The sequence below is a fragment of the Dendropsophus ebraccatus genome, chromosome 13 (genome assembly GCF_027789765.1).
Source record: "Dendropsophus ebraccatus isolate aDenEbr1 chromosome 13, aDenEbr1.pat, whole genome shotgun sequence".
Taxonomy (NCBI): domain Eukaryota; kingdom Metazoa; phylum Chordata; class Amphibia; order Anura; family Hylidae; genus Dendropsophus; species Dendropsophus ebraccatus.
In genome coordinates, this window is record NC_091466.1 from 14,132,006 (window position 1) to 14,159,005 (window position 27,000).

At 44.0% G+C, this 27,000-nt stretch overlaps 1 protein-coding gene across 1 annotated transcript in view; it reads left to right on the forward strand.

The window, feature by feature from the left end:
* The first annotated feature begins 20,754 nt into the window (after window positions 1–20,754).
* LOC138771269 (sodium/potassium-transporting ATPase subunit alpha-2) overlaps window positions 20,755–27,000 on the forward strand; it is a 33,690-nt gene continuing 27,444 nt past the window's right edge. The window contains exon 1 of the mRNA XM_069950861.1: window positions 20,755–21,003. Within this exon, the coding sequence (XP_069806962.1) occupies window positions 20,992–21,003 (12 nt within the window). The 5' untranslated portion in view covers window positions 20,755–20,991. The remainder of the gene's footprint in view (window positions 21,004–27,000) is intronic.

Below are 27,000 nucleotides of genomic sequence, written 5' to 3' on the forward strand. Positions count from 1 at the left end.
GTGCCCAGAAATGAACACCGATGCCCAGAAGTGTGCCCAGGAATGAATACAGGTGCCCAGAAGTGTGCCCAGAAATGAACACCGATGCCCAGAAGTATGCCCAGGAATGAATACAGGTGCACAGAAGTGTGCCCAGAAATGAACACCGATGCCCAGAAGTGTGCCCAGAAATGAACACAGGTGCCCAGAAATGAACACCGATGCCCAGAAGTGTGCCCAGAAATGAACACCGATGCCCAGAAGTGTGCCCAGAAATGAACACCGATGCCCAGAAGTGTGCCCAGAAATGAACACCGATGCCCAGAAGTGTGCCCAGGAATGAATACAGGTGCCCAGAAGTGTGCCCAGAAATGAACACAGGTGCCCAGAAATGAACACCGATGCCCAGAAGTGTGCCCAGAGACAATCACAGGTGCCCAGAAGTGTGCCCAGGAATGAATACAGGTGCCCAGAAGTGTGCCCAGAAATGAACACAGGTGCCCAGAAGTGTGCCCAGAAATGAACACAGGTGCCCAGAAGTGTGCCCAGAAATGAACACAGGTGCCCAGAAGTGTGCCCAGAAATGAACACAGGTGCCCAGAAGTGTGCCCAGAAATGAACACAGGTGCCCAGAAGTGTGCCCGGGAATGAATACAGGTGCCCAGAAGTGTGCCCAGAAATGAACACCGATGCCCAGAAGTATGCCCAGGAATGAATACAGGTGCCAAGAAGTGTGCCCAGGAATGAATACAGGTGCCCAGAAGTGTGCCCAGAAATGAACACCGATGCCCAGAAGTATGCCCAGGAATGAATACAGGTGCACAGAAGTGTGCCCAGAAATGAACACCGATGCCCAGAAGTGTGCCCAGGAATGAATACAGGTGCCCAGAAATGTGCCCAAAAATGAACACAAGTGCCCAGAAGTGTGCCCAGAAATGAACACCGATGCCCAGAAGTGTGCCCAGGAATGAATACAGGTGCCCAGAAGTGTGCCCAGGAATGAATACAGGTGCCCAGAAGTGTGCCCAGGAATGAATACAGGTGCCCAGAAGTGTGCCCAGAAATGAATACAGGTGCCCAGAAGTGTGCCCAGAAATGAATACAGGTGCCCAGAAGTGTGCCCAGGAATGAATACAGGTGCCCAGAAGTGTGCCCAGGAATGAATACAGGTGCCCAGAAGTGTGCCCAGGAATGAATACAGGTGCCCAGAAGTGTGCCCAGAAATGAATACAGGTGCCCAGAAATGAATACAGGTGCCCAGAAGTGTGCCCAGGAATGAATACAGGTGCCCAGAAGTGTGCCAAGAGACAATCACAGGTGCCCAGAAATGAACACAGGTGGCCAGAAGTGTGCCCAGAAATGAACACAGGTGCCCAGAAGTGTGCCCAGAGACAATCACAGGTTCCCAGAAGTGTGCCCAGGAATGAACACCGGTGCCCTAAGATATATAGGGGTGCCCAGAAATGAACACAGGTGCCCAGAAGTGTGCCCAGAGACAATCACAGGTGCCCAGAAGTGTGCCCAGGAATGAACACAGGTGCCCAGAAGTGTGCCCAGGAATGAACACAGGTGCCCAGAAGTGTGCCCAGGAATGAACACCGGTGCCCTAAGATATATAGGGGTGCCCAGAAATGAATACTGGCCCCATGGAAGGAACATGGTTGCCCAGGATTGAGCAAAGTTGCCTAATATAGTGCACAGGTCCCCACAAGTAATCCCAGGTCCCAAAGATTGATTATTGGCCGCCAGTAATAACCCCAAGTCCCAGAATTACTCACAAGTGCCTCGGAATTATCACATTCTGTCTCTGTTATGGGGGCACTGTGTGTGATATGGGGGGCACTGTGGCTGATATGGGGGGCACTGTGTGTGATATGGGGGGCACTGTGCTGATATGGTGGGCACTGTGGCTGATATGGGGGCACTGTGTCTGATATGGGGGCACTGTGTCTGATATGGGGGCACTGTGTGTGATATGGGGGGCACTGTGACTGATATGGGGCCACTGTGCTGATATGGGGGGCATTGTGCTGATATGGGGGGCACTGTGGCTGATATGGGGACACTGTGTCTGATATGGGGGCACTGTGTCTGATATGGGGGCACTGTGTGTGATATGGGGGGCACTGTGGCTGATATGGGGCCACTGTGCTGATATGGGGGGCATTGTGCTGATATGGGGGGCACTGTGGCTGATATGGGGGCACTGTGCTGATATGGGGGGCATTGTGCTGATATGGGGGGCACTGTGGCTGATATGGGGGCACTGTGCTGATATGGGGGCATTGTGCTGAATTGGGGGGCACTGTGGCTGATATGGGGGGCACTGTGACTGATATGGGGGCACTGTGTCAATGATCTTGATGATTTCAGTGATGATGATGATGACCATGATGTAGTTGAGGATGATCTCAGTATCACATCGCCCTCTCTGTCAGCACCATGCGGAGGGTCCTGTGTACTTTCTCAGTCCCTCTTCTCTTTCCTAGGTGTAGGGGGCAGCTTGTGATATTTTCGTGGCGGGTGAAGTTGGTGGCGGCTCCTGATCTGACCGTCCGCCCAAGGCTTGCTGATCTTGAGGAGACCTTGTGTGTCAGACTAGGATGCAGACTGGTGGGGGTCTTGTCTGACTGGTTTCCATGGAGACAATGCCAGTATGGCTCTATGAACGGGAATAACTGGGGACCGGCGCTTATACACCAGGCGATGGATGTGAGGAATTGTACTGACGTGTCGTAATGTGGCGGCACATTAACCCTCGAGACCTGAACTACGAGTCGTGATAAACTCCACCAGTGCCATGGCTGATAGACTGGCGGGACTGTTAACCCCGTCTTCCCCGCTGTATAAGCCAATGGCGGCTATAAACATTAAGAAGCGTTGCTATGGTGTTTACCATTGGGTCCATGGTTACCGCCATAGCCCCTGGTGAGGGAGTTAGATCCGGTATAGCAGGGGGCCATTTCAGACACCCCAGTCGTTGTGTATACTCCTGCAGTGAAGCAATGCCACATGCCATAGATACCAATGGAAAGTTAGGCCCCCCCATTGCTCTTTGATCCCAGCGTGTGACAGCGTCAGTAAGCTGCACTTAAGCCTGGGTGAAGCCGTCACCCTAATGTGTCCCATCGCTGATAAACGTCCCTAAGCTCCTGTGACGCTCCCACCCCGGGGTCATCTGTGATCCTAAAAGCCGCCATCTGCTTTGTATATGGAAACAACAGGCAGAGGCGGCAGGAATGAGCAGCCATGTATTTACCTTGGCCCAGAAACGGCCAGGACAGCAGGGCCGTGCCCAAATAAAGAGTCTGTCACCGGACACAACCCAGCAGCCACTGGCAGCGGGACAGCATCCCCATACAAAGCCCTGTCTGATCAGGATGGATCATGGCAGCATCTATCCCCAGAATAAACAGGAACCATGGATTCCAGCGGACACAGAGGGGCTCTGCTCAGTATCACAGGGGGACACAAGAGCGTGCACTCACATACACCACATAGCTTCCACATAATGTACTAGTGTCATACTGTCTGCCCAGCTGCTGTATCTAAGCCTATCATGTGTAATGCTATCTGCCCAGCTGGTGTATCCAAGCATCATGTGTAATGCCATCTGGGGTATCTAAGCCTATCATGTCTGATGCCATCTGGGGTATCTAAGGCTATCATGTGTAATGCTATCTGCCCAGCTGGTGTATCTAAGCCTATTATGTGTAATTCTCTCTGCCCAGGTGGTGTATCTAAGCATATCATGCATGATGCCATGTGGTGTATCTAAGCTTATCATGTGTAATGCTATCTGCCCAGCTGGTGTATCCAAGCATCATGTGTAATTCCATCTGGGATATCTAAGCCTATCACGTCTGATGCCATCTGGGGTATCTAAGCCTATCATGTATATGATGCTATCTTCCCAGCTGGTGTATGTGTATCTATGGGTCTCCAAACTGCGGCCCTCCAGCTGTTGCGAAACCACGACTCCCATCATGCCTGGACAGCTAAAGCTTTGGATTTGGCTGTCCAGGCATGATGGGTAATGTAGTTTTGCAACAGCTGGAGGACCACAGTTTGGAGACCCAAGCCTATCATGTTTAATGCTATCGGCAGAGCTGGTGTATCTAAGCCTATTGTGTGATACTGTCTGTGGGGGCTGGTAATTCTAATATTATCATATGTGATATTGTTTGTTGAGCAAGTGTATCTAAGCTTACCATGTGTGAAACCTTTTCCTGAGCAGGTGTATCTAAGTCTATCATGTTTTATATGGATCCGATCAGTTGGTGTATCTAAGGCTCTGTTCACATCAGTGTAAGAGCCTAAAATCCAGAAGGGCTCCATTTGCAGGAGGTAGGTCAAAATAGAGTGGACTACCGAAGCCTATCGTGTGCAATAGTGTGCTGATTGACTGGTGTATCTAAGCCCATCATGTGTGATACTGTCTGCTGAGCTGGTGTATCTGAGCCTTTCATGTGCAATAGTGTGCTGATTGACTGGTGTATCTAAGCCTATCATGTGTGATTCTGTCTGCTGAGCTGGTGTATCTAAGCCTATCATGTGCAATAGTGTGCTAATGAGCTGCTGTATCTAAGCCTATCATGTGTGATACTGTAAGCCAACCCTGGCTATCTAAGCCTATTATTGATACTGTATACTGAGCTGACGTATTTAAGCAGGTAATGTAAAACTGTGCTGCTTACATTGTGTATCTAAGCCTATCATTTGTGATACTGTGATGCTGAGGTTACTATCTGGACTGATTTGCTTTTGCTGAGCTGGTGTATCTAAGGCTAGTGATGGTGTATCTAGGCTTTAATGTATAATAAGTCTCCTGATATTTTGTGTCTAAGTCCTTAATGTGTGATACTGCCTGCTGAGCTGGTGTATCTAAGCCTGTGATGTGTGACACCGCCTGCTGAGCTGGTGTATCTAAGCCTGTGATGTGTGATACCGCCTGCTGAGCTAGTGTATCTAAGCCTGTGATTTGTGATACCGCCTGCTGAGCTAGTGTATCTAAGCCTGTGATTTGTGATACCGCCTGCTGAGCTGGTGTATCTAAGCCTGTGATGTGTGATACAGCCTGCTGAGCTGGTGTATCTAAGCCTGTGATGTGTGATACAGCCTGCTGAGCTGGTGTATCTAAGCCTGTGATGTGTGATACCGCCTGCTGAGCTGGTGTATCTAAGCCTGTGATGTGTGATACAGCCTGCTGAGCTGGTGTATCTAAGCCTGTAATGTGTGATACTGCCTGCTGAGCTGGTGTATCTAAGCCTGTGATGTGTGATACAGCCTGCTGAGCTGGTGTATCTAAGCCTTTAATGTGTGATACTGCCTGCTGAGCTGGGGTATCTAAGCCTGTGATGTGTGATACAGCCTGCTGAGCTGGTGTATCTAAGCCTGTGATGTGTGATACAGCCTGCTGAGCTGGTGTATCTAAGCCTGTGATGTGTGATACAGCCTGCTGGTGTTATTAGTGCTCTGGCAGCCTGTGTTCTTCTGTGTTGGGGAGATGTAAGATGAGAATAGGATTGGTCACATATGATGCGGTGTGTTGCGGCTCGGTGTAGCAGAGCCGTGTGGGTTTATTACACATGACATGATTATACGGTTGTATTGTTATCTGTGGTGATGTGTACGGGGACGGACGGCGCTGGTTTGGTGCTGGTCTTAGGTTTGGGGATTACAAATCCTCAAGACTTTATAGACTGAAAGGGAGATTTTGCGTTCCACCATCTCATGGCATATTATAGTGACACATCTGAGGAGGACAACAGGAGCCAGGGATCAGTGATTCCCAGGAGAGTGATGGGGGCATATAGGGTTAATGTACAGGAAGGATACAGGGCCTAAGGGGTTACATAGGATTAGGAAAGTATGGAATGGAAACAGCAACACTTTTGTCATCAGTTTGAGCTGAGCTGTAATACCACACACCACCTGAGAACAAGAGGGGCGCTATTTGTGAAAAATAAATAGGAGATAGATAGATAGATAGATAGATAGATAGATAGATAATAGATAGATAGATAGATAGGAGATAGATAGATAGATAGATAGATAGATAGATAGATAGATAGATAATAGATAGATAGATAGATAGATAGATAGATAGATATTTTTAGTAATTTCAGCAGCACAGGAAAAATATGGGTGCCAGGCAAATACTCCAACCACGGGTCCACAATATATATGTAAAGTAGCTTGACGGCACTCCAGATAAGGTGAGAAAAAAGGTTTCACATTTATTCACAAAGTGCACAGCACAGCATATAAAGTAATTAGGCAACGTTTCTGTGGCCTCTCGCCACCATTTTCAAGGCTTGAAAATGGTGGCGAGAGGCCACAGAAACGTTGCCTAATTACTTTATATGCTGTGCTGTGCACTTTGTGAATAAATGTGAAACCTTTTTTCTCACCTTATCTGGAGTGCCGTCAAGCTACTTTACATAGATAGATAGATAGATAGGAGATAGATAGATAGATAGATAGATAGATAGATAGATAGATAGGAGATAGATAGATAGATAATAGATAGGAGATAGATAGATAGATAGATAGGAGATAGATAGATAGATAGATAGATAGATAGATAGATAGATAGATAGATAGGAGATAGATAGATAGGAGATAGATAGATAGATAGATAGATAGATAGTTTTTAGCCTCCCCTGGTGGAGTGTTCCTCTGGCTTCGGCCCCTGTATATATGTGACCCCAGTTATCCTCCCTGAGTAGATGGTGGGAGTAGTAAATATGGCGTCGCTCACACTTGTACAAACAAGGGATGTGATTGTTGGTTGTGTAAGGACAGTGACCCAGTGCCGAGTCCATGGAACAAGGCCGCTCATTTATCAGATCACCCAGCGCAGAATTCTGTAGAGGTTACACTCATGTGGGCGGAGCTCGCTGCCCCCCTGCTTGCTCACTGCTCATCATTACACCAGAAATTACCTTCATTACATTGCCGATCACATCTACCTATCTATCTATCGATCTATCTACCTATCTATCTCCTATCTATCTATCTATGTATCTATCTATCTCCTATCTATCTATCTATCTATCTATCTATCTATCTCCTATCTATCTATCTATCTATCTATCTATCTATCTATCTACCTATCATCTATCTATCTCCTATCTATCTAATCTATCTATCTATCTATCTATCTCCTATCTATCTATCTATCTATCTATCTATCTATCTATCTATCTATCTCCTATCTATCTATCTATCTATCTATCTATCTATCTATCTATCTATCTATCTCCTATCTATCTATCTATCTATCTATCTATCTATTATCTATCATCTATCTATCTATCTATCTATCTATCTATCTATCTCCTATCTATCTATCTCCTATCTATCTATCTATCTATCTATCTATCTATCTATCTATCTATCTCCTATCTATCTATCTATCTATCTTCTATCTATCTATCTATCTATCTATCTATCTATCTATCTATCTATCTATCTCCTATCTATTATCTATCTATCTATCTATCTATCTATCTATCTATCTATCTATCTATCTATCTATCTCCTATCTATCTATCTATCTTCTATCTATCTATCTATCTATCTATCTATCTATCTATCTATCTAGAAGATGGAGAGTCCACAGCACACCAGCTCTGATAGTACAAAGGTGTATTTTATTCCAAAAGATGGTGAACAAACAGATGCAACGTTTCGACAACCTCTTGTTGTCTTTCTCAAGCATGCTTCACCATCTTTTGGAATAAAATACACCTTTGTACTATCAGAGCTGGTGTGCTGTGGACTCCATCTTCTATTTGCGGAATCCTTGGCCTGAGGACCTGTTCCCTGAGCACCCGCCACATTGGAATTGGACGTGCGGCTTGTTTTCTATTATCTATCTATCTATCTATCTATCTATTATCTATCTCCTATCTATCTATCTATCTATCTATCTATCTATCTATCTATCTCCTATCTATCTATCTATCTATCTATCTATCTTCTATCTATTATCTATCTCCTATCTATCTATCTATCTATCTATCTATTATCTATCTCCTATCTATCTATCTATCTATCTATCTATCTATCTATCTATCTATCTATCTATCTATCTCCTATCTATCTATCTATCTATCTATCTATCTATCTTAGTCTCAGTCTCCACTGCCATTGTGGAATTCTATTCATGCACCAGGCGGCTCAGGATTAGCACTATTGTGCAGCTTGTGGTGGTGCATGGTGGGTCCCGGGTTCATGGTGCTGACGTGCCCGGCTGGGAGGGTAGCCCCGGCCCCCAGTAACACTGGGTTAATCTCCGGCTGCTGGCAGCACATCCATCCCCATTGTCAGGCCTGGTTTTTAGTTCTCTTTCTCTGTGTTTTCTACACCTGATTGGACTTCTAAGCCGGCATCTGGGTCCTCGCGCTTCATTAGGCGCCGGGATGGCGGATTACATAACGCAGGTCTTACAGATGCTGCCGTCGTTCACAGGATGACCTCACTAATAACGCCATCCGCGCCTATGAAGAAGTCTGCGGAAACCTTACATTCCACATCATAGTCTCATAAATCCTCTGTGAGCCAAACACTATGGGGGAGATTTATCAAACATGGTGTAAAGTGAAACTGGCTCAGTCGCCCCTAGCAACCAATCAGATTCCACCTTTCATTTTCCAAAGAGTCTGTGAGGAATGAAAGGTGGAATCTGATTGGTTGCTAGGGGCAACTGAGCCAGTTTCACTTTACACCATGTTTGATAAATCTCCCCCTTTGTCCTCACACAGAGTAGAGATAGAGTTTTACAGATTTATAAATTAGTTACATTTAATAAAATTATCAGCTGCTGTATGTCCTGCAGGAAGTGGTGTATTCTTTGTAGTCTAACACAGTGCTCTCTGCTGCCACCTCTGTCCATGTCAGGAACTGTCCAGAGCAGTAGCAAATCCCCATAGAAAACCTCTCCTGCTCTGGACAGTTCCTGACATGGACAGAGGTGGCAGCAGAGAGCACTGTGTCAGACTGGAAAGAATACCCCACTTTCTGTAGGACATACAGCAGCTGATAAATACTGCCAGCCAGACTCCTCTGTTGGTAGTTTGTCTTGTCGGGAGCTAAACAACCAGGCATTTGAAATCCAACCTGCCTGATCCTTCTCTTCCCTGCCATTATTTGCCCATTGATAGGCCCCATACACGTTACATGGTTGGCCGTTCCCCCCAAAATCAATGTATTCTGCCGACACATGCTTAACTTGGATCCCCGGGTCATGGAAGTACATGGCGGATTATTACCCAGAGTGTGACTATACCCTCACAGCGCCAACATCAAGTCATGAGCAGAGATGTCAGCCCTTGGTGCCCTGGTGTCAGTCAGCTGTCAGAAAAGGCAATGGAAAATTGTTGTTGTGTGATTGATGGCTGTCAGATCTGGGGATCCTTGTGGATCACTGGTTTGCATCCAAACCCATGTTTTGGGCAATCATGAAGAAATCCCACAGTAATCCTGGATTATAATTTGTACGCTTTATTAGCGGCTTTGACTTATTTACCTCTTTCCTGGGCCCCTTGGCATTCCTCAGCCCGACCCAGTCCATTGTCTTGTTTATGGGCTTAACTCCACGCGGAGACGTTCAGCTGTGTCAACAGGACCTGGAGACCGACCTCCCCACCTGCAGCTCCCAGTTGGCTCACACCACTCAGGGTACATCAAAGGAGCACCGCCTCCTCTTGGGTCATAGGTCCCCGAAATGCCACCGCAGGGAACTCCACTCAATCTCCAATTATAACGTAGGAGGAACAAGACACAACGTGAAGTCAAATAACACAGAGAATTAGACCGGAATAAAAATTCATTAATAGCAGATTTGGTGAGAAATAAAGTGAACTATCCCCAGTCCTGATGAAAGTCCAGGAAAGCTGGGTGGCATCCATTATGGTTCCCGTTACAGTTCCCAACAGTTGTTGTTACTCAGCTTTCCCAGTCTCCCAGATTTACCATTTCAATCACAATGTACCAATAACACCCAGTAACAAAGAACATTGTAAATGTCACATACTGCAGGACATAACAAAAAGTCCCAACGAGTTTCCCCTGACAGGTCAGGGTTCTTCAGGGGACAACAGTTCCCAACAGTTGTTGTTACTCAGCTTTCCCATTTCCCAGATTTACCATTTCAATCACAATGTACCAATAATATCCAGTAATGAAGAACATTGCCAATGTCACATACTGTAGAACATAACAAAAAGTTATGAGTTTTCCCTGACAGGTACCGGGTTCATTAGGGGACTAGATTTCCCAACAGAAGTTTTTACTGACATTTCCCAGTGTCCCAGATTTACCAAGAGGTTAATTTTAAACACAATGTACCATTAACACCCAGTAACAAAGAACATCATAAATAACGCATAATGTAGTACGTAACAAAAAGTCCCAACGAGTTTTCCCTGACAAGTACGGGTTCATCAGGGGACTACATTTCCCAACAGAGGTTGTTACTCAGCTTTTCCAGTCTCCCAGATTTATCAAGATGTTCATTTCAATCTCTGTCAAAGGATTTGAAGTTGAGAAATGAAGAAGGAATAGAGAGGAGAGTTTTCATGATCCTCACATCACTGAACCATAGAAGCTAAAACATATGTAAAAGATATGCACTGAAATAGGAATATAAAACAAGAAAGATCCAAACCAATAATAACAGCAATATTCAATAGTATCTAGAGGTTGTATGGCATCAATTGTAGCAGTCACCAAGGAGTATATCTCCAATTTGTAACACCACGTCCCCCCAAACAGTAGTTTTTTGATCAGTTTGGTCCATACCAATCACACCCAATAACAAAGCTCATCATAAATGTCACATACTCTAGTACATAAAAAAGTTCCTACCTGTTTCCACAGTGAGGTGCTGGGTTCATCAGGGAACATGAACTGTGATCAAGAGAAAAAAAACAATAACTAAAACTATGACACAAGTCCAAAATAACTATCTGGCTAGTCCTGTGTTTCGAGACTCTTTGAGGCTCTTCTTTTGCATATTTATGTTTCCCAGGGGGCAATGCACCTAGGACTTCACTGCTTTGAGCGCTTTCACTAGCAGCCGGCAGTGTTATCGTTTGGCTGGTCTCCCTGAGTTCAGCAATCTGTTTCTCTTATAAGTCCAAAATAATGGAGAGGCCATGATAGACACATGAATTGGTGAAGGTAATCCAGTTTCTTATTCTGTCCCCTGAGATCCTGTGCCCAGGTTAAAGGAGGAGGTGACAACTATTACTACTATTGTTGCTTTTCGGTCTGATATTGTCAGGAATGTGCAGTAGCCTGGTGTGAACTGGGCCTGGTGTTTGCTTTTGTGTGCCACACCCGATTGCTTCTCAGGGATTGGCAATGCAGGAGTTAAGCTGATAAACTTCTGGACTTGATTAATCACCTGTGTTGTTACTGTGATTGACGGGTTTCTCTGCCTATATGTAACCTGGAAGATCAGAACGCCAGTCCAATGGGGATCCGGACCGGGCTCTTGGTCAGCATAAAACAAAGCTGAGGCAGAGTCCCAGTGCTGGTTATTAGATTAATATTAATACCAGGATGCCAGCTTCCCCGTGTCTATTCCTGCGATTCCCTCCCTAACTCCCTCTGATTGCTCGACTTGTTATCTGACCTTCCGCCGGGCTTTAGACTATCCAATTTGGTTGCTGATTTTGTACTGCGTTGCCCATTTGGTTTTGACTTGGCTTGTTTACTATCCCATATTGTGTTTGTCTGTCTGTCTTGTTCTGTGTTCCACATATACAGCATAGGGAATGCCTTCGTGGTTGTCCGCGGCTGCCTAGGGCCGACTGAGGCAAGTAGGTAGGGACAGTGGGTGGGTTGAGACCTAGGACCCACTGTCTTGTCCTGTCTGTACCACCCTGTCCTGGCAGATATATTTCACTAGTATTGGATATTTGTATTTTAATGCACAGGGAAGAAAAAGAGCGCTGCACCTCACACCTATGGCTGATACTAGTGCCCCTAGGCTAAATAAAAAACATCAGAATTTTGTGTATGAATTGATCAAGCCATACTGCCCCATGTACCATCGTGCAGGTATCTGATACACATGGGTCCCTACACTAAGTCCACACCGTGCCAGTCAGTGGCCACCAACCCCGCAGGCGCGCACAGTCAGGGAACGGGGGCCATGGGACGGCCCTGCGACCCCCATGCCACAGGACCAGACCCAAAAACACCACACCAGAACCCGGCCAGCACCACCGACGGAGAAGGTCACCCCCAAACAGCACAAGTCTGGATGAGGTATTGCGCTCACCATAGCTGCTGCAGACAGAATGGGAAAAGACAGGAGGGATTAAAACCATGTGCACTCAGGTATCAGGAATGGAGAGAGAGGTAAGAGCTTGTTCACACTTGTGTTGCTTGGAATCCACTTTTTCCGCCGGTGGCGCCTGCGGGGTCCAGGGGGGCCCTTTAGGGTCTGGTCCTGTGACAATGGGGTTGCAGGGCCATTCCGTGGCCCCCCATCTCTGCTTGCGCACGTTTTGCGGGGATTGTGGTCGCTGACCGGCACAGTGATGTTTTTTGGTTAGGGACTCGTGTGTATCAGAAGACCTGCACGTGGTACAAGAGGCAATATGGTTTGGCCAAATTATATACTAACTTCTGATGTTGGTTTTAAATGTAGCTGAACAAGCTTTCGTGTCAGCCATGGGTGCGATGTGCAGCCATTTCTGTCTTTTTGGCTTGTGCATATTTTATGTATTCTGTCCCTTTTTCATTGTGGCTAGCACTCGTGCTTTGTAAAAACCCATGTGATCCAAATTAGCAGGAAGCACCTGTGTACATAAGGGGGGGATCTCCTAGTACTCTTCCATTCTACCTGCAGAGGAATGGAGAGAGGTAAGAGCTTGTTCACACTTGTGTTGCTTGGCGTCCACTTTTTCCGCCGGTGGCGCCTGCGGGGTCCGGGGGGGCCCTTTAGGGTCTGGTCCTGTCACAATGGGGTTGCAGGGCCATTCCGTGGCCCCTCTTCTCTGCTTGCGCACGTTTTGCGGGGATTGTGGTCGCTGACCGGCACAGTGATGAGGTTTGGTTAGGGACTCATGTGTATCAGAAGACCTGCACGTGGTACATGAGGCAATATGGTTTGGCCAAATTATACACTAACTTCTGATGTTGGTTTTAAATGTAGCTGAATAAGCTTTCGTGTCAGCCATGGGTGCGATGTGCAGCCATTTCTGTCTTTTTGGCTTGTGCATATTTTAATGCACATCTATTAAAAGTTTTGTTTTAGCTACTGTGATACAGTGATATGATGTTTAAGCCTCAGTTTGGGGTCTGAAGACACAGCAAATCATCAGGGTTCCAGGACAGCCAAGTACACAGAGGGAACGCTACTGAGAATACTGAGACCAAGCTCAGTAGCAGTATAGGGAAGTTGGTGGCATTCATTTGGCACAAAAACCCTTTCTGGAACACCGGCCATGTTCCCTTGTGCTTGATCTGAATGGAAAGAATTCCGGGCAGTGGTGTAGCTTCATATTTAGGCTTTTATTCACATGCAACGTGTTTCGAGGGCACAATCCCCTTTTCATCAGGCATGTCATGGGTAACAAACAACAAAACTTTTATATTAAACAGTAATGGATGACCTGGAAGTGCTTCCTGCACTCAGGTGACCTCTGACATCATCATTCCACAAACCGCCGGTGCATAGAAACATTTAGCACAAAAACACAACAAACACAAAAAACACATCCATTCATTACTGTTTTAATATAAAAGATTTGTTGTTTTTTACCCATGGAACGCCTGATGAAGAGGAGATTGTGCCCTTGAAACACGTCCCATGTGAAGAAAAGAAAAGTTCTATTTTTAGATGAAACAGCGCCCACGTTCCCCTGAATGTAATAACACATAAAAACATATCCATTCATTACTGTTTTAATATAAAAGATTTGTTGTTTGTTACCCATGACACGCCCGATGAAGAGGGGATTGCCCTCGAAACACGTTGCATATGAATAAAAGCCTAAATTTGAAACTACACTACTGCCGGGAGTTTTTTCTCATTCAGATCAAGCACAGGGGGACATGGCCAGTGTTCCAGAAGGGGTATTTGCGCCAAATGAATTCCACCAACTTCTTCCCTATACTGCTACTGTGCTTGACACCGAGGATCAATGCTGGAGAATCAGAAGGTGGTAGGCAGCATTCCCGTTGACCCAGAGCACATGTTAGAGTCCTGTCTAATTGTGTATGACCCACTCAGGTGTGTGTGCATTTGCACACACACGCATGTTCTTCCAGAGTGTGCTTTGACTTGCACATGCAGCGCCGTTTGTGCGTTTTTTCTCTTTGCTTATACAGGACCAAGCACAGAGCATTTAAAGCTTAACCCCTTTGATCCAGTTTACAGTTTATACATTATATACATTATATCCTGAGTATAACGTTATATAGAAATGAGGTTAAGAAATCATTTTGGATAAGATGACCCCATGAAGAACCAATTCAGGGAAGGTTTGGAAATCCTTATAGAAAAGTCATCAGTGATTACAAGGAAACAATGTGGGGCAGACATGAGCCTGAAGTAAAGCTCAGGTGGCGGAGAGGATTCTATTCAGACCCTGTCACCTCTCTTATCCTGAAGAAGAGTGTGGAGTAGAAGTGACAGGTGTTAATGAGAAAAAGGGGACCGCGATGGGGTCTGGAACACGCCACCTGAGCTCATGGGAAAATTCCACTAAAACAGTAAGAAGACAAAATAAAAATACCTTCAGGAAAACTAAGACTTTAGAGAAGTTTCTTCCAGAACTGGAGTATACTGGAAGGAGGGGGAACTGTTCATTTGGAAAGTAACGCTTTCAAAGACAGTAGCCATATACCTAGGGTCACAGTACAAGTAACAGGGTGTCCATAGAATAGGATTTCTATACATCCTAGCAACTAGACAGTGGCTTAGGACAGGACAGTGAAGGGGTCCATGTGTGCCCTTCCACCACCCGGGTGCGTTGTCTAGAAGTCATTTCTTTATGGTGATGCCCTGAGGTAACGTTTACAGTAGTCTCTGCCCAGTCCTAGCCACATACCATGAAGAACATTTGTCTGAGAAGCTGACAATCAGATGAAGGCTACCAGCTGAGCACAATTCCGGCCGAGCCATCGCCTGTAGGATACAAGTCTAGGGGGCCGGGAAAATAAAATGGATGGATCATGGGTGCCCGGTTCATTATCACTTGTGATGAATAATCCATAGTGCTAAGACTTTATCGCCATCCTCCCACATAGAAGTCACAAGGGGCCTCAGGCAGAAGGGGGTTATAACTGGGGGGGAGGGGGGGCGGCTACAATATGTCAGCTCAGGACCATCATGGTCTGTCAGGAACTCCCCTGCTTTTACTGTGTAACCAAGGACTCACAGGTCAGTGCGGCGCGTGAGGATGACATTACTCACCAGAGATCTGATCGGTGGCTTCAATATGCCAAATGCAGAGATGTCAGTGGTGGAAACAATCTACCAAATGCAGGAGGGACTGGTGGTGGCTTCATGACTGCAAGATAGCACTATATGCCAGGAGCATGAAACCTACCGCCACCATGTACTGGATATGATTGATATCAACCATCATATCTGTCATCTGATGGGAAGCTCCCAGTATGGACGTACAAATATACTGCAGATATACAACTATTATCCTGTAGTTATCACCACCCACTATATATCCTATCTCCTATCTATCTATCTATCTATCTATCTATCTATCTATCTATCTCCTATCTATTATCTATCTATCTATCTATCTATCTATCTATCTATCTTCTATCTATCTATCTATCTCCTATCTATCTCCTGTCTATCTATCTATCTATCTATCTATCTATCTATCTATCTATCTATCTCATATCTATCTATCTATCTATCTATCTATCTATCTATCTAGAGACAGGAGAAAGCCGCACATCCAAAGTTGCATGAAGCGGGTGCTATACGGAGTCAGTCCCCTGGCTTGGGGATCCCCACACATATATCCAGATATTCCTCAGCACGCCAGCATAGGTGGTAAAAAACGTGATTTATTCCATAAAGTACAAAAGATGCTATCTTTTGTATCTTTTGTACTTTATGGAATAAATCACGTTTTTTACCACCTATGCTGGCGTGCTGAGGAATATCTGGATATATCTATCTATCTATCTATCTATCTATCTATCTATCTATCTATCTATCTATCTATATTCTATCTATTATCTATCTATCTCCTATCTATTGTCTATCTATCTATCTATCTATCTATCTATCTATATTCTATCTATCTATCTATCTATCTATCTATCTATATTCTATCTATTATCTATCTATCTCCTATCTATTGTCTATCTATCTATCTATCTATCTATCTATCTATCTATCTATATTCTATCTATCTATCTATATTCTATCTATATCTATCAATCTATCTCCTATCTATCTATCTATCTCCTATCTATCTATCTCCTATCTCCTATCTATCTATCTATCTCCTATCTATCTATCTATCTCCTATCTATCTATCTATCTCCTATCTATCTATCTCCTATCTCCTATCTATCTATCTATCTATCTCCTATCTATCTATCTATCTCCTATCTATCTATCTATCTATCTATCTATCTATCTATCTCCTATCTATCTATCTATCTATCTATCTATCTATCTATCTATCTCCTATCTATCTATCTATCTATCTATCTACCTATCTAGGGAGGAGAAAGGAGCCACACTTCTTCACAGGTGTAGCGGGTGCAGTTGGATGCAAATCCCTTGGCAAGGGGGATCCCCAAGTATCACACGAGAATCCAAAGCACTCCAGCATAAGGTGAAAAAAGGTGGTGGTTTATTACAAAAATGTGCAAAAACACAGGATGCAACGTTTCAGTTCTCTCACAGAACCATTATCAAGCATGTTCTGTGAGAGAACTAAAACGTTGCATCCTGTGTTTTTGCACATTTTTGTAATAAACCACCACCTTTTTTCACCTTATGCTGGAGTGCTTTGGATTCTCGTGTGATATCTATCTATCTATCTATCTATCTATCTATCTATCTATCTATCTCCTATCTATCTCCTATCTATCTATCTATCTATCTCCTATCTATCTATCTATCTATCTATCTATCTATCTATCTCCTATCTATCTCCTATCTATCTATCTATCTATCTCCTATCTATCTATCTATCTATCTATCTATCTATCTATCTATCTATCTATCTCCTATCTATCTATCTATCTATCTATCTATTATCTATCTATCTATCTCCTATCTATCTATCTATCTATCTCCTATCTATCTATCTATCTATCTATCTATCTATCTATCTATCTATCTCCTATCTATCGCCTATCTATCTATCTATCTATCTCCTATCTATCTATCTATCTATCTATCTATCTATCTATCTATCTATCTATCATCTATCTATCTATCTATCTATCTATCTATCTATCTATCTCCTATCTATCTATCTATCTATCTCCTATCTATCTATCTATCTATCTATCTTCTATCTATCTATCTATCTATCTATCTATCTATCTATCTATCTATCAATCTATCTCCTATCTATCTATCTATCTATCTATCTATCTATCTATCTATCTCCTATCTATCCCCTATCTATCTATCTCCTATCTATCTATCTCCTATCTATCTATCTATCTATCTATCTATCTATCTATCTATCTATCTATCTATCTATCTCCTCCGGATATAAATACACATTGCTCTCCACAGCTGATCCCCGGCTCCTCCTCAGGTTACAGGGGACTTGATATCGAGCCCCGTTTGATGCGAGGGACAGGATGAGAATATTAAATGTACATTTGGCAGCTAGTGGGAATCCCTGCACCCATCCAGCGTCTCCGGTTCAGACTGTCCAAGGGCAGAGTGGCAGCTGGTTCAGACCGCCTGTGTACTGTGCCAATGCTTCTCAGTGCCATCTCAGGCAGCTGAATGTGCAGCGTCTCCCCATTAGCATCCAGCGCTTCCCTTACCCCCCAATCCCAATATTCCCTCCTCCATTCTTATCAATTCCTAGACAAAGAAAGCCGCTGGGCTGAGGAGCTGACGCTCTAGCACCGTTACTAACCACAGCCGCACGCCTGTCATTTCTACATCAATGGCGGCCTCATTAACAATACAGCACATTACACGGAAAAGCATGAAGCATAAAAAATGAGATTTATACCCGCAGGGAATGTTCAAATGTTTTTTTCTTCTTTATTTTTTTTTTCCATTTTTTTTTTCTTTTTTGTTTTTGTTTCGAAGCATGTGTTAAAATGTATTAATGTTATTTATCCAGCTGCTCTGAAGCTACAGGGCGGTCTGTCCACGCTCCACATCTGCACAAAGCCAGGGGGCAGGTGAGCTGCGGAGAGAGAAGCGGGGGAGGGGTGCACAGGAGGCAAGGATGGGGGGGGTCGTAAAACACTGTAAATATCCTATTAGGGAGCTGTGTGCAGGAATCTTACAAAGGCTGCAATATGGTAACTCCGCTTCATTGATTATAGAAGAATTCTCATACAGCGCCACCTCAGGAGAAATTCAGTATTACACACAGTTCTCTATAAAATCACTGGGTGACAGATCACAACATCATATTAGGGAAGTCATCTTTAGGCTATGTTCACACAATGTCTTTACTCGTCCGTCATTTTGGCGCCAAAAAAAAGTTTGTTTTATGCAAATGATGGTCGTAATTTGCATTAACCGGATGCGTTTTGGCGACACAATGACGGACGTCCCAAAAAAAGGCCATAAAAGATGTTGTGTGAACATAGCCCTAATAGGGTACCTGTGGTTCGATGGCTATTTCTCCAGGACCAGAAGAGAGTTGGGTTGCCAGTACTATATATACATGGACTTCCCTTATTTCTCTGGCCAGTCACAGCACAGCACCTACTCCTCTCTGCTGAACAGGCTGATTTGGTTTACATGGTATACTACTATAAATGGTATATGTGTGCATGTATATGAGGGCAAGGGGGGGGGGGGGGGGTTACTGATGCACTGGGTTTTCAAGGTGCTGTGTGAGCAAAAATGAAGGTAACAGCAGAAATACCGCAAGGAAGGCGTTATACTTATCTTACAGCACTTTGGAAATACAGCAGTGGGCATACTGGTATGTACACAAAAGAAAGCTGCCCAGAGCTCTAGAGCTGGGGAGAGATAAGAGGGAAGCCTTGATTCACCTTTCAGGAACATTTTTGATCATTTCTAGCCAGCAGACACAGATCAAACTGAAGGAAGAAACTACTGCAGTGGTTTCTTCCTTTATGCTGACATAAGGTTAAGGAAGCCTTTCATACAGAGCATCTACCTTTAATATGCAGTGCGGTAACAAATCCCTTTGACTACCTAGGTACACAGCTCAGGCTTTCTCTGATAAACCCTGCCCACAATTCATGTCTTCTGTCCTAATCTATCTGCTACTAGAGACAGATTTCCCCTAACAACAGGCAGTGGACAGCAGATTACTGAGAAATGTGACACCTAGTGGCCCCGCCCACAGTTAATGTCTAACCTATCTGCTACTAGAGACAGATTCCCCCTAACAACAGGCAGTGGACAGCAGACTACTGAGAAATGTGACACCTAGCAGCCCCGCTCAAAATTCATATCTTCTGTTCTAATCTATCTGCTACTAGAGACAGATTTCTTCTAACAACAGGCAGTGGACAGCAGATTACTGGGAAATGTGACACCTAGTAGCCCCGCTCACATTTCATGTCTAACTTATCTGCTACTAGAGACAGATTCCTCCTAACAACAGGCAGTGGACAGCAGACTACTGAGAAATGTGACACCTAGTGGCCACACCCACAATTCATGTCTTCTGTCCTAATCTATCTGACACTAGAGAAAGATTCACCCTAACAACAGGCAGTGGACAGCAGATTACTGAGAAATGTGACACCTAGTGGCTCCACCCACAATTCATGTCTTCTGTCCTAATCTATCTGAGACTAGAGACAGATTTCCCCTAACAACAGGCAGTGAACAGCAGATTACTGGGAAATGTGACACCTAGTGGCTCCACCCACAATTCATGTCTTCTGTCCTAATCTATCTGACACTAGAGACAGATTTCCCCTAACAACAGGCAGTTGACAGCAGGTTACTGAAAAATGGACACCTAGTGGCCAATACTTCATAGATGTTTATGGGGTATGCGGTCATTTTTGGTAAATGATATGATTCTCAGATATGTTAGGAATCACAGAAGCTATCACATGGATGGATTCTGCTTGAAACCACTGTGCTGGTGAAAGAGATTTCCTAATGTATTCAGGAAGGTAGCTCCGATTGATGGTGGGGGGATGGGTAGGTAAGGGTTACTCGGAGATGTCGGGAGATAATGAAGGATGCGTGATGAATCTAGGGGAAATGAGCCATAGGGGATTCCGATAGAGGAGGGTCGTCATAAAAAATGAGGAATTAGAGAAAAAATAAGGACGGGGGCGAGCGAGAAAAGAAGCGAGGGATGATCTGGGGAAAAGGAAGATAAATATAGAAATAAGGACAACAAGAAAAGGAGGGGAGCAGCGGAGAGGGGAGACAATAGTAGAATGGAGGAAAGAAAGGATTGAATGTGACACACAGGAGAGGAGGAAGACGAGGAGACAGGCATTGGAAGGGACACTGCTGGGCACGGGGGACAGGGGGATGGGCGCAGGTTTTGGAATTGACCCCAGACACTGATGGACTTTCAAAGCGGCCAAACTTTTTTCATCTGGAAGAAGAATCCAGGGGGGCAGGAGGAGGGTCCCGGGTCCCCCCAGGGAAGGAGGAGTTTGTCCCCAAACCAGCTTCAGTTTCAACAAGTGCTTCTTTCCTGAGAAGGAGATCCACACACCGGCTGCTATTTAAAGAAGGAATCACCCAATTTACCGGGATTTGGGATTTGTTTTTCTTTTTTCTTTTTTCAATTTTATTTTAGGACCACCGACTTCCCGTCTGTCAATTCCACAGAACGTGGGAGGAAGATGGGTAGAGGGGTGAGTACTCTATATGATGGTATGGGGGGGATACAGCTATATGTCTGTGTACATGGAGACCTGCTGCAATACTGGATATGTGTACAGAGATGGATAGATAGATAGATAGATAGATAGATAGATAGATAGATAGATAGATAGATAGATAGATAGGAGATAGATAGATAGGAGATAGATGATAGATAGATAGGAGATAGATAGGAGATAGATAGGAGATAGATAGATAGGAGATAGATAGATAGATAGATAGATAGATAGATAGATAGATAGGAGATAGATAGATAGGAGATAGATAGATAGGAGATAGATGATAGATAGATAGATAGATAGATAGATAGATAGATAGATAGATAGATAGATAGGAGATAGATAGATAGATAGATAGATAGATAGGAGATAGATAGGAGATAGATAGATAGATAGATAGGAGATAGATAGGAGATAGATAGATAGGAGATAGATAAATAGATAGATAGATAGATAGATAGATAGATAGATAGGAGATTGATAGATAGATAGATAGATAGATAGATAGATAGGAGATAGATAGGAGATAGATAGATAGATAGATAGATAAATAGATAGATAGGAGATTGATAGATAGGAGATAGATAGATTATAGATAAATACATACATAGATAATACATAGATAGATAGATAATAGATAGATAGAACATAGCCATAATTATAATCCTGAGTAAAACAAAGGCCCCCATCTGTGTGCAGGTGGAGTGTGACTGTGTGCTGTACAGGGGGATACATGTCAGTAGAGCAGGCTGCACCTCAGCAGACAGCCAGTCATCCAGAATGTCTATTTTTGAGTCAGATCACTGAGGTGTATTGTGGGAGATTGGTGTTGTGTCCCTTTAAAAATATGGTTGGTAAAATCACTCATCATAGAATTATATATAGATATATCTTTCCAGATATTCTACAAAAATCACTACTCAGTATTTTAAATTGTGACATTTTTTGTGTATTTTTATAGTGCGACAGAATACCAGCTTACAATCTAGGTAAAAGAATACATTGTATTACTGATCCTGTACTGATCCTGAGTTACATCCTGTATTATACTCCAGAGCTGCACTCACTATTCTGCTGGTGGGGTCACTGTGTATTTACATTACTGATCCTGTACTGATCCTGAGTTACATCCCGTATTATACTCCAGAGCTGCACCCACTATTCTGCTGGTGGGGTCACTGTGTACATACATTACATTACTGATCCTGTACTGATCCTGAGTTACATCCTTTATTATACTCCAGAGCTGCACTCACTATTCTGCTGGTGGGGTCACTCTGTACATACATTACTGATCCTGTACTGATCCTGAGTTACATCCTGTATTATACTCCAGAGCTGCACTCACTATTCTGCTGGTGGGGTCAGTTTTTTTCTGTTTCCCCTACAATACACAATAATGATAATAATAATAATTACATTTGTCTCTCACACAGAAGTAAGTAATGAGTTCATCAGTCAGTCAGTCGTGTCCTAACCACATGCCACACAGCCCACATATCTCCCTTTGGCCCTGAGCTGGTCCGGCATCCCCTGCCGCAGTACATGATAACAGATGTCCCTGAACCAGCCCAGGGTTTTCTGCATATGTCAAATCCCATAGAAACCCCCTCCCCCCCTTTTAACTCATCATCCAACTCACCTCTAAACCCCAACACTAGATACAACAACAAACAAAAAAAAAACACTAACATTATATACTAAACAAATCTGCAAATATTATATACAAACAAAACAAACACTAATTTTGTATACAAAAACAAAGTAAATGTAACAAAGCATACCAACCTAAAGACAACAAGACTTTCCAGCCCCACAAAAGTTCAGCACTTGCAAGTATATACTTCTATACATCAGCAGAAAACCAAACAACAATGGGTCATCCGTCAGCCCCAACCAGGAGAGGAGGCACAGGCTAGTGAAGAACCCCTCCAAAGACAAGAGGCCCTAGCAGCCCCCAGCTGCCTGGACTGTAAAGAACATTCCCTCACTAGTAACATATAAAATACTCCAGAGCAGCACTCACTATTCTGCTGGTGGGGTCACTGTATGCATACATTACATTATCCATTACTGATCCTGAGTTACATCCTGTATTATACCCCAGAGCTGTACTCACTATTCTGCTGGTGAAGTCACTGTGTACATACATTACTGATCCTGTTCTGATCCTGAGTTACATCCTGTATTATTCTCCAGAGCTGTACTCACTATTCTGCTAGTGGGGTCACTGTGTACATACATTACATTACTGATCCTGAGTTACATCCTGTATTATGCTCCAGAGCTGCACTCACTATTCTGCTGGTGGGGTCACTGTGTACATACATTACTGATCCTGTACTGAACCTGAGTTACATCCTGTATTGTACTCCAGAGCTGCACTCACTATTCTGCTGGTGGGGTCACTCTGTACATACATTACTGATCCTGAGTTATATCCTGTACTATACTCCAGAGCTGCACTCACTATTCTGCTGGTGGGGTCACTGTGAACATTACAGTTTGGAGCTCCATTTCCTATTCTGCAGGTGTAAAAGCTGATCCCTAACAATGATTCCTGCTTGTTCAGAGTCTGCGCAGAGATTGCAAGTGATTTGCATCCCAAGAAGTTTCTCATCTGATCACTACCCCCCTCCCCAGCTCAATGATAGAATTGTATTATGGTCATGAGGGTTGACTTGCTGTATCTGTAGAGTATATTAGAATTGTATTATGGTCATGTTGGGGGTTGTAGTGCTGTATCTGTAGAGTATACTAGAATTGTATTTTGGTCATGTTGGGGGTTGTAGTGCTGTATCTGTAGAGTATAATAGAAATGTATTATGGTCATATTGGGGGTTGTAGTTTTCTATCTACAGAGTATAATAGAATTGTATTATAGTCATGTTGGGGGTTGTAGTGCTGTATCTGTAGAGTATAATAGAATTGCATTATAGTCATGTTTGGGGTTGTAGGGCTGTATCTGTAGAGTATAATAGAACTATAATGGTCATGTTGGGGGTTGTAGTGCTGTATCTACAGAGTATAATAGAACTATAATGGTCATGTTATGGTTATGGTCATGTTGCTGGTTTGGAAGCCCAGATCCTGGATCTAAATGAGCGGCTGCAACGATTGAGATGCATTAGCAAACTGGAAAGGGGTCTGGTGCTCACTGAGCAAGCACTCCAAGGGGTAGATGGGGGAGAGTGTGATAGCATGGAGGTACAGGAGGAAGAGGCAGCTAGTTGGGTCACAGTTAGAAAAAGGGGTAGAGGGAAGAGTGTGAGGGAGGCCAGTCCTGATCTGGCACACCCCAACAAGTTTGCCAAATTGGCGGATGAGGGGGATGTTGATTCAGGGGTGGCATTGCTGCAGCAGGACACTGCCTCTGAAAGCCAGGGGGGTGTCTGCTCCAGTAAGGTGGGAAACAGGAGTTCAGGGCAGGCCAGGCAGGTACTGGTAGTGGGGGACTCAATTATTAGGGGGACAGACAGGGCAATCTGTCACAAAGACCGGGATCGTCGAACAGTGTGTTGCCTTCCTGGCGCTCGAGTTCGTCACATCGCGGATCGGGCCGACAGATTACTGGGAGGGGCTGGCGATGACCCAGCAGTCATGGTGCACATTGGCACCAATGATAAAGTTAGAGGTAGGTGGCGGGTCCTTAAAAACGATTTCAGGGACTTAGGCAGGAAGCTAAAAACTAGGACCTCCAAGGTGATATTCTCTGAAATATTACCTGTACCACGAGCCACACCTGAGAGACAGCGGGAGATTAGGGAGGTAAATAAGTGGCTCAAGAGCTGGTGTAGGATAGAGGGGTTTGGGTTCATGGAGAACTGGGCCGACTTCTCGGTCGGTTACAGGCTGTACGGTAGGGACGGGCTGCATCTCAATGGGGAGGGTGCAGCCGTGCTGGGGGAGAAGATGGCTAAGAGGTTGGAGGAGTGTTTAAACTAGGGCCCGGGGGGGAGGGCAACAACAATATAGTGAGTAAAGACAGAGTAGATGGAGAGCTGGGCCTAGATTATGGAACTGGGGGTGGAGCGGCGGGAGGGGTTAGAACAGTCACTAGTGACAAGAGGAAAGGGAATATGGACAAATATATTAAATGTATGTATACTAATGCTCGAAGCCTCACTAATAAAGCTGAGGAATTAGAACTCATAATGGTTGAAGAGAAATATGATATAGTGGGGATAAGCGAGACATGGCTGGATGAGAGTTATGACTGGGCTGTTAATATCCTGGGTTATAGTCTATTCAGAAATGACCGTAAAAATAAGAAAGGGGGAGGGGTCTGTCTATATGTTAAATCATGCCTTAAGCCTATTCTGCGGGAGGATATATGTGATGATAATGTGGAGTCTCTTTGGGTAGAAATAAGGGGAGGGACGAAGAATAATAAAATTCTTATAGGAGTGAGTTATAAACCTCCAAGTATAGTGGAAAAATCAGAAAATCTTCTTATAAGACAAATAGATGCGGCAGCGAAGCAGGGGGAAGTCATTATTATGGGGGACTTTAACTACCCAAATATAAACTGGAAAGCAGAAACCTGCAGCTCCAGGAAGGGAAGCGTGTTTTTGGAAATAGTAAAAGATAATTACCTTTCCCAACTAGTAGAGGAACCAACAAGAGGGGGGGCCCTTCTGGACCTGATCTTAACCAATAGGCCCGACAGAATATCAAAAATAGAGGTGGGGGGTCACCTAGGTAATAGTGACCATAACATAGTAAGTTTTCAATTATCCTTCAATAAAATTATTAGTAGAGGGGCTACAAAAACATTAAATTTCAGGAAGGCTAATTTCCAAAAACTAAGAGAGGACCTTGGGAACATAGACTGGGACAATGCCTTCAGAAATAAAAGTACACAAGAGAAATGGGACATATTTAAGAGCATCCTGTGTAAATCGTGTGAACGACACATACCATATGGGAATAAACGTAGTAGAAATAAGAGAAATCCAATGTGGTTAACTTCAGCTGTAAGGGGTGCAATAAATGATAAGAAACAAGCATTCAGACAACTAAAACAAGAAGGTAGTGGGGAAGCATTGAGCAACTATAGACTGAAGAATAGAATGTGTAAAACGCAAATAAAAGAAGCAAAAATAGCAACAGAAAGAAGGATAGCCACAGAAAGTAAAACAAATCCCAAAATGTTCTTCACTTATATAAATAACAAAAGACTTAAAACCGAAAATGTTGGTCCCCTCAAAAATAATCTGGGTGTAATGGTGGAGGGGGAAGAGGAAAAGGCCAATCTACTAAATACATTCTTCTCTACGGTATTCACAGAGGAGAATCCCATAACAGACGACATGACTAGGGATAATGTTAATCCTCCCATAAATCTCACCTGCCTAACACAACAAGAAGTGGGGAAACGCCTTAAAAACATTAAAATCCATAAGTCACCGGGCCCAGAAGGTATCCATCCTAGAGTTTTGCAAGAATTAAATACTGTGTTGGACAGACCGTTATTCCTAATATTTAAAGATTCTATTACGACAGGGATTGTTCCACAGGACTGGCGCATAGCTAATGTGGTACCGATATTCAAGAAGGGGTCAAGGAGTGATGCTGGAAACTACAGGCCCGTAAGTCTAACATCTATAGTAGGTAAAGTATTTGAGGGGATTGTAAGAGATGCTATACTAGAGTATCTTAATGAAAATAATCTTATGACGCAGCACCAGCATGGATTTATGAGGGATCGGTCCTGTCAGACTAATCTGATCGGCTTCTATGAAGAGGTAAGTTATAGACTGGACCTGGGGGAGGCTGTGGATGTTGTGTATCTGGACTTTTCAAAGGCATTTGATACTGTGCCGCATGAAAGGTTGGTCTACAAAATGAGGATGCTGGGACTCGGGGAAAACGTATGCAAATGGGTAAGTAACTGGTTGTGTGATAGAAAACAGAGGGTGGTCATTGATGGAAAATATTCAGATTGGGTTTTAGTTACTAGTGGGGTAC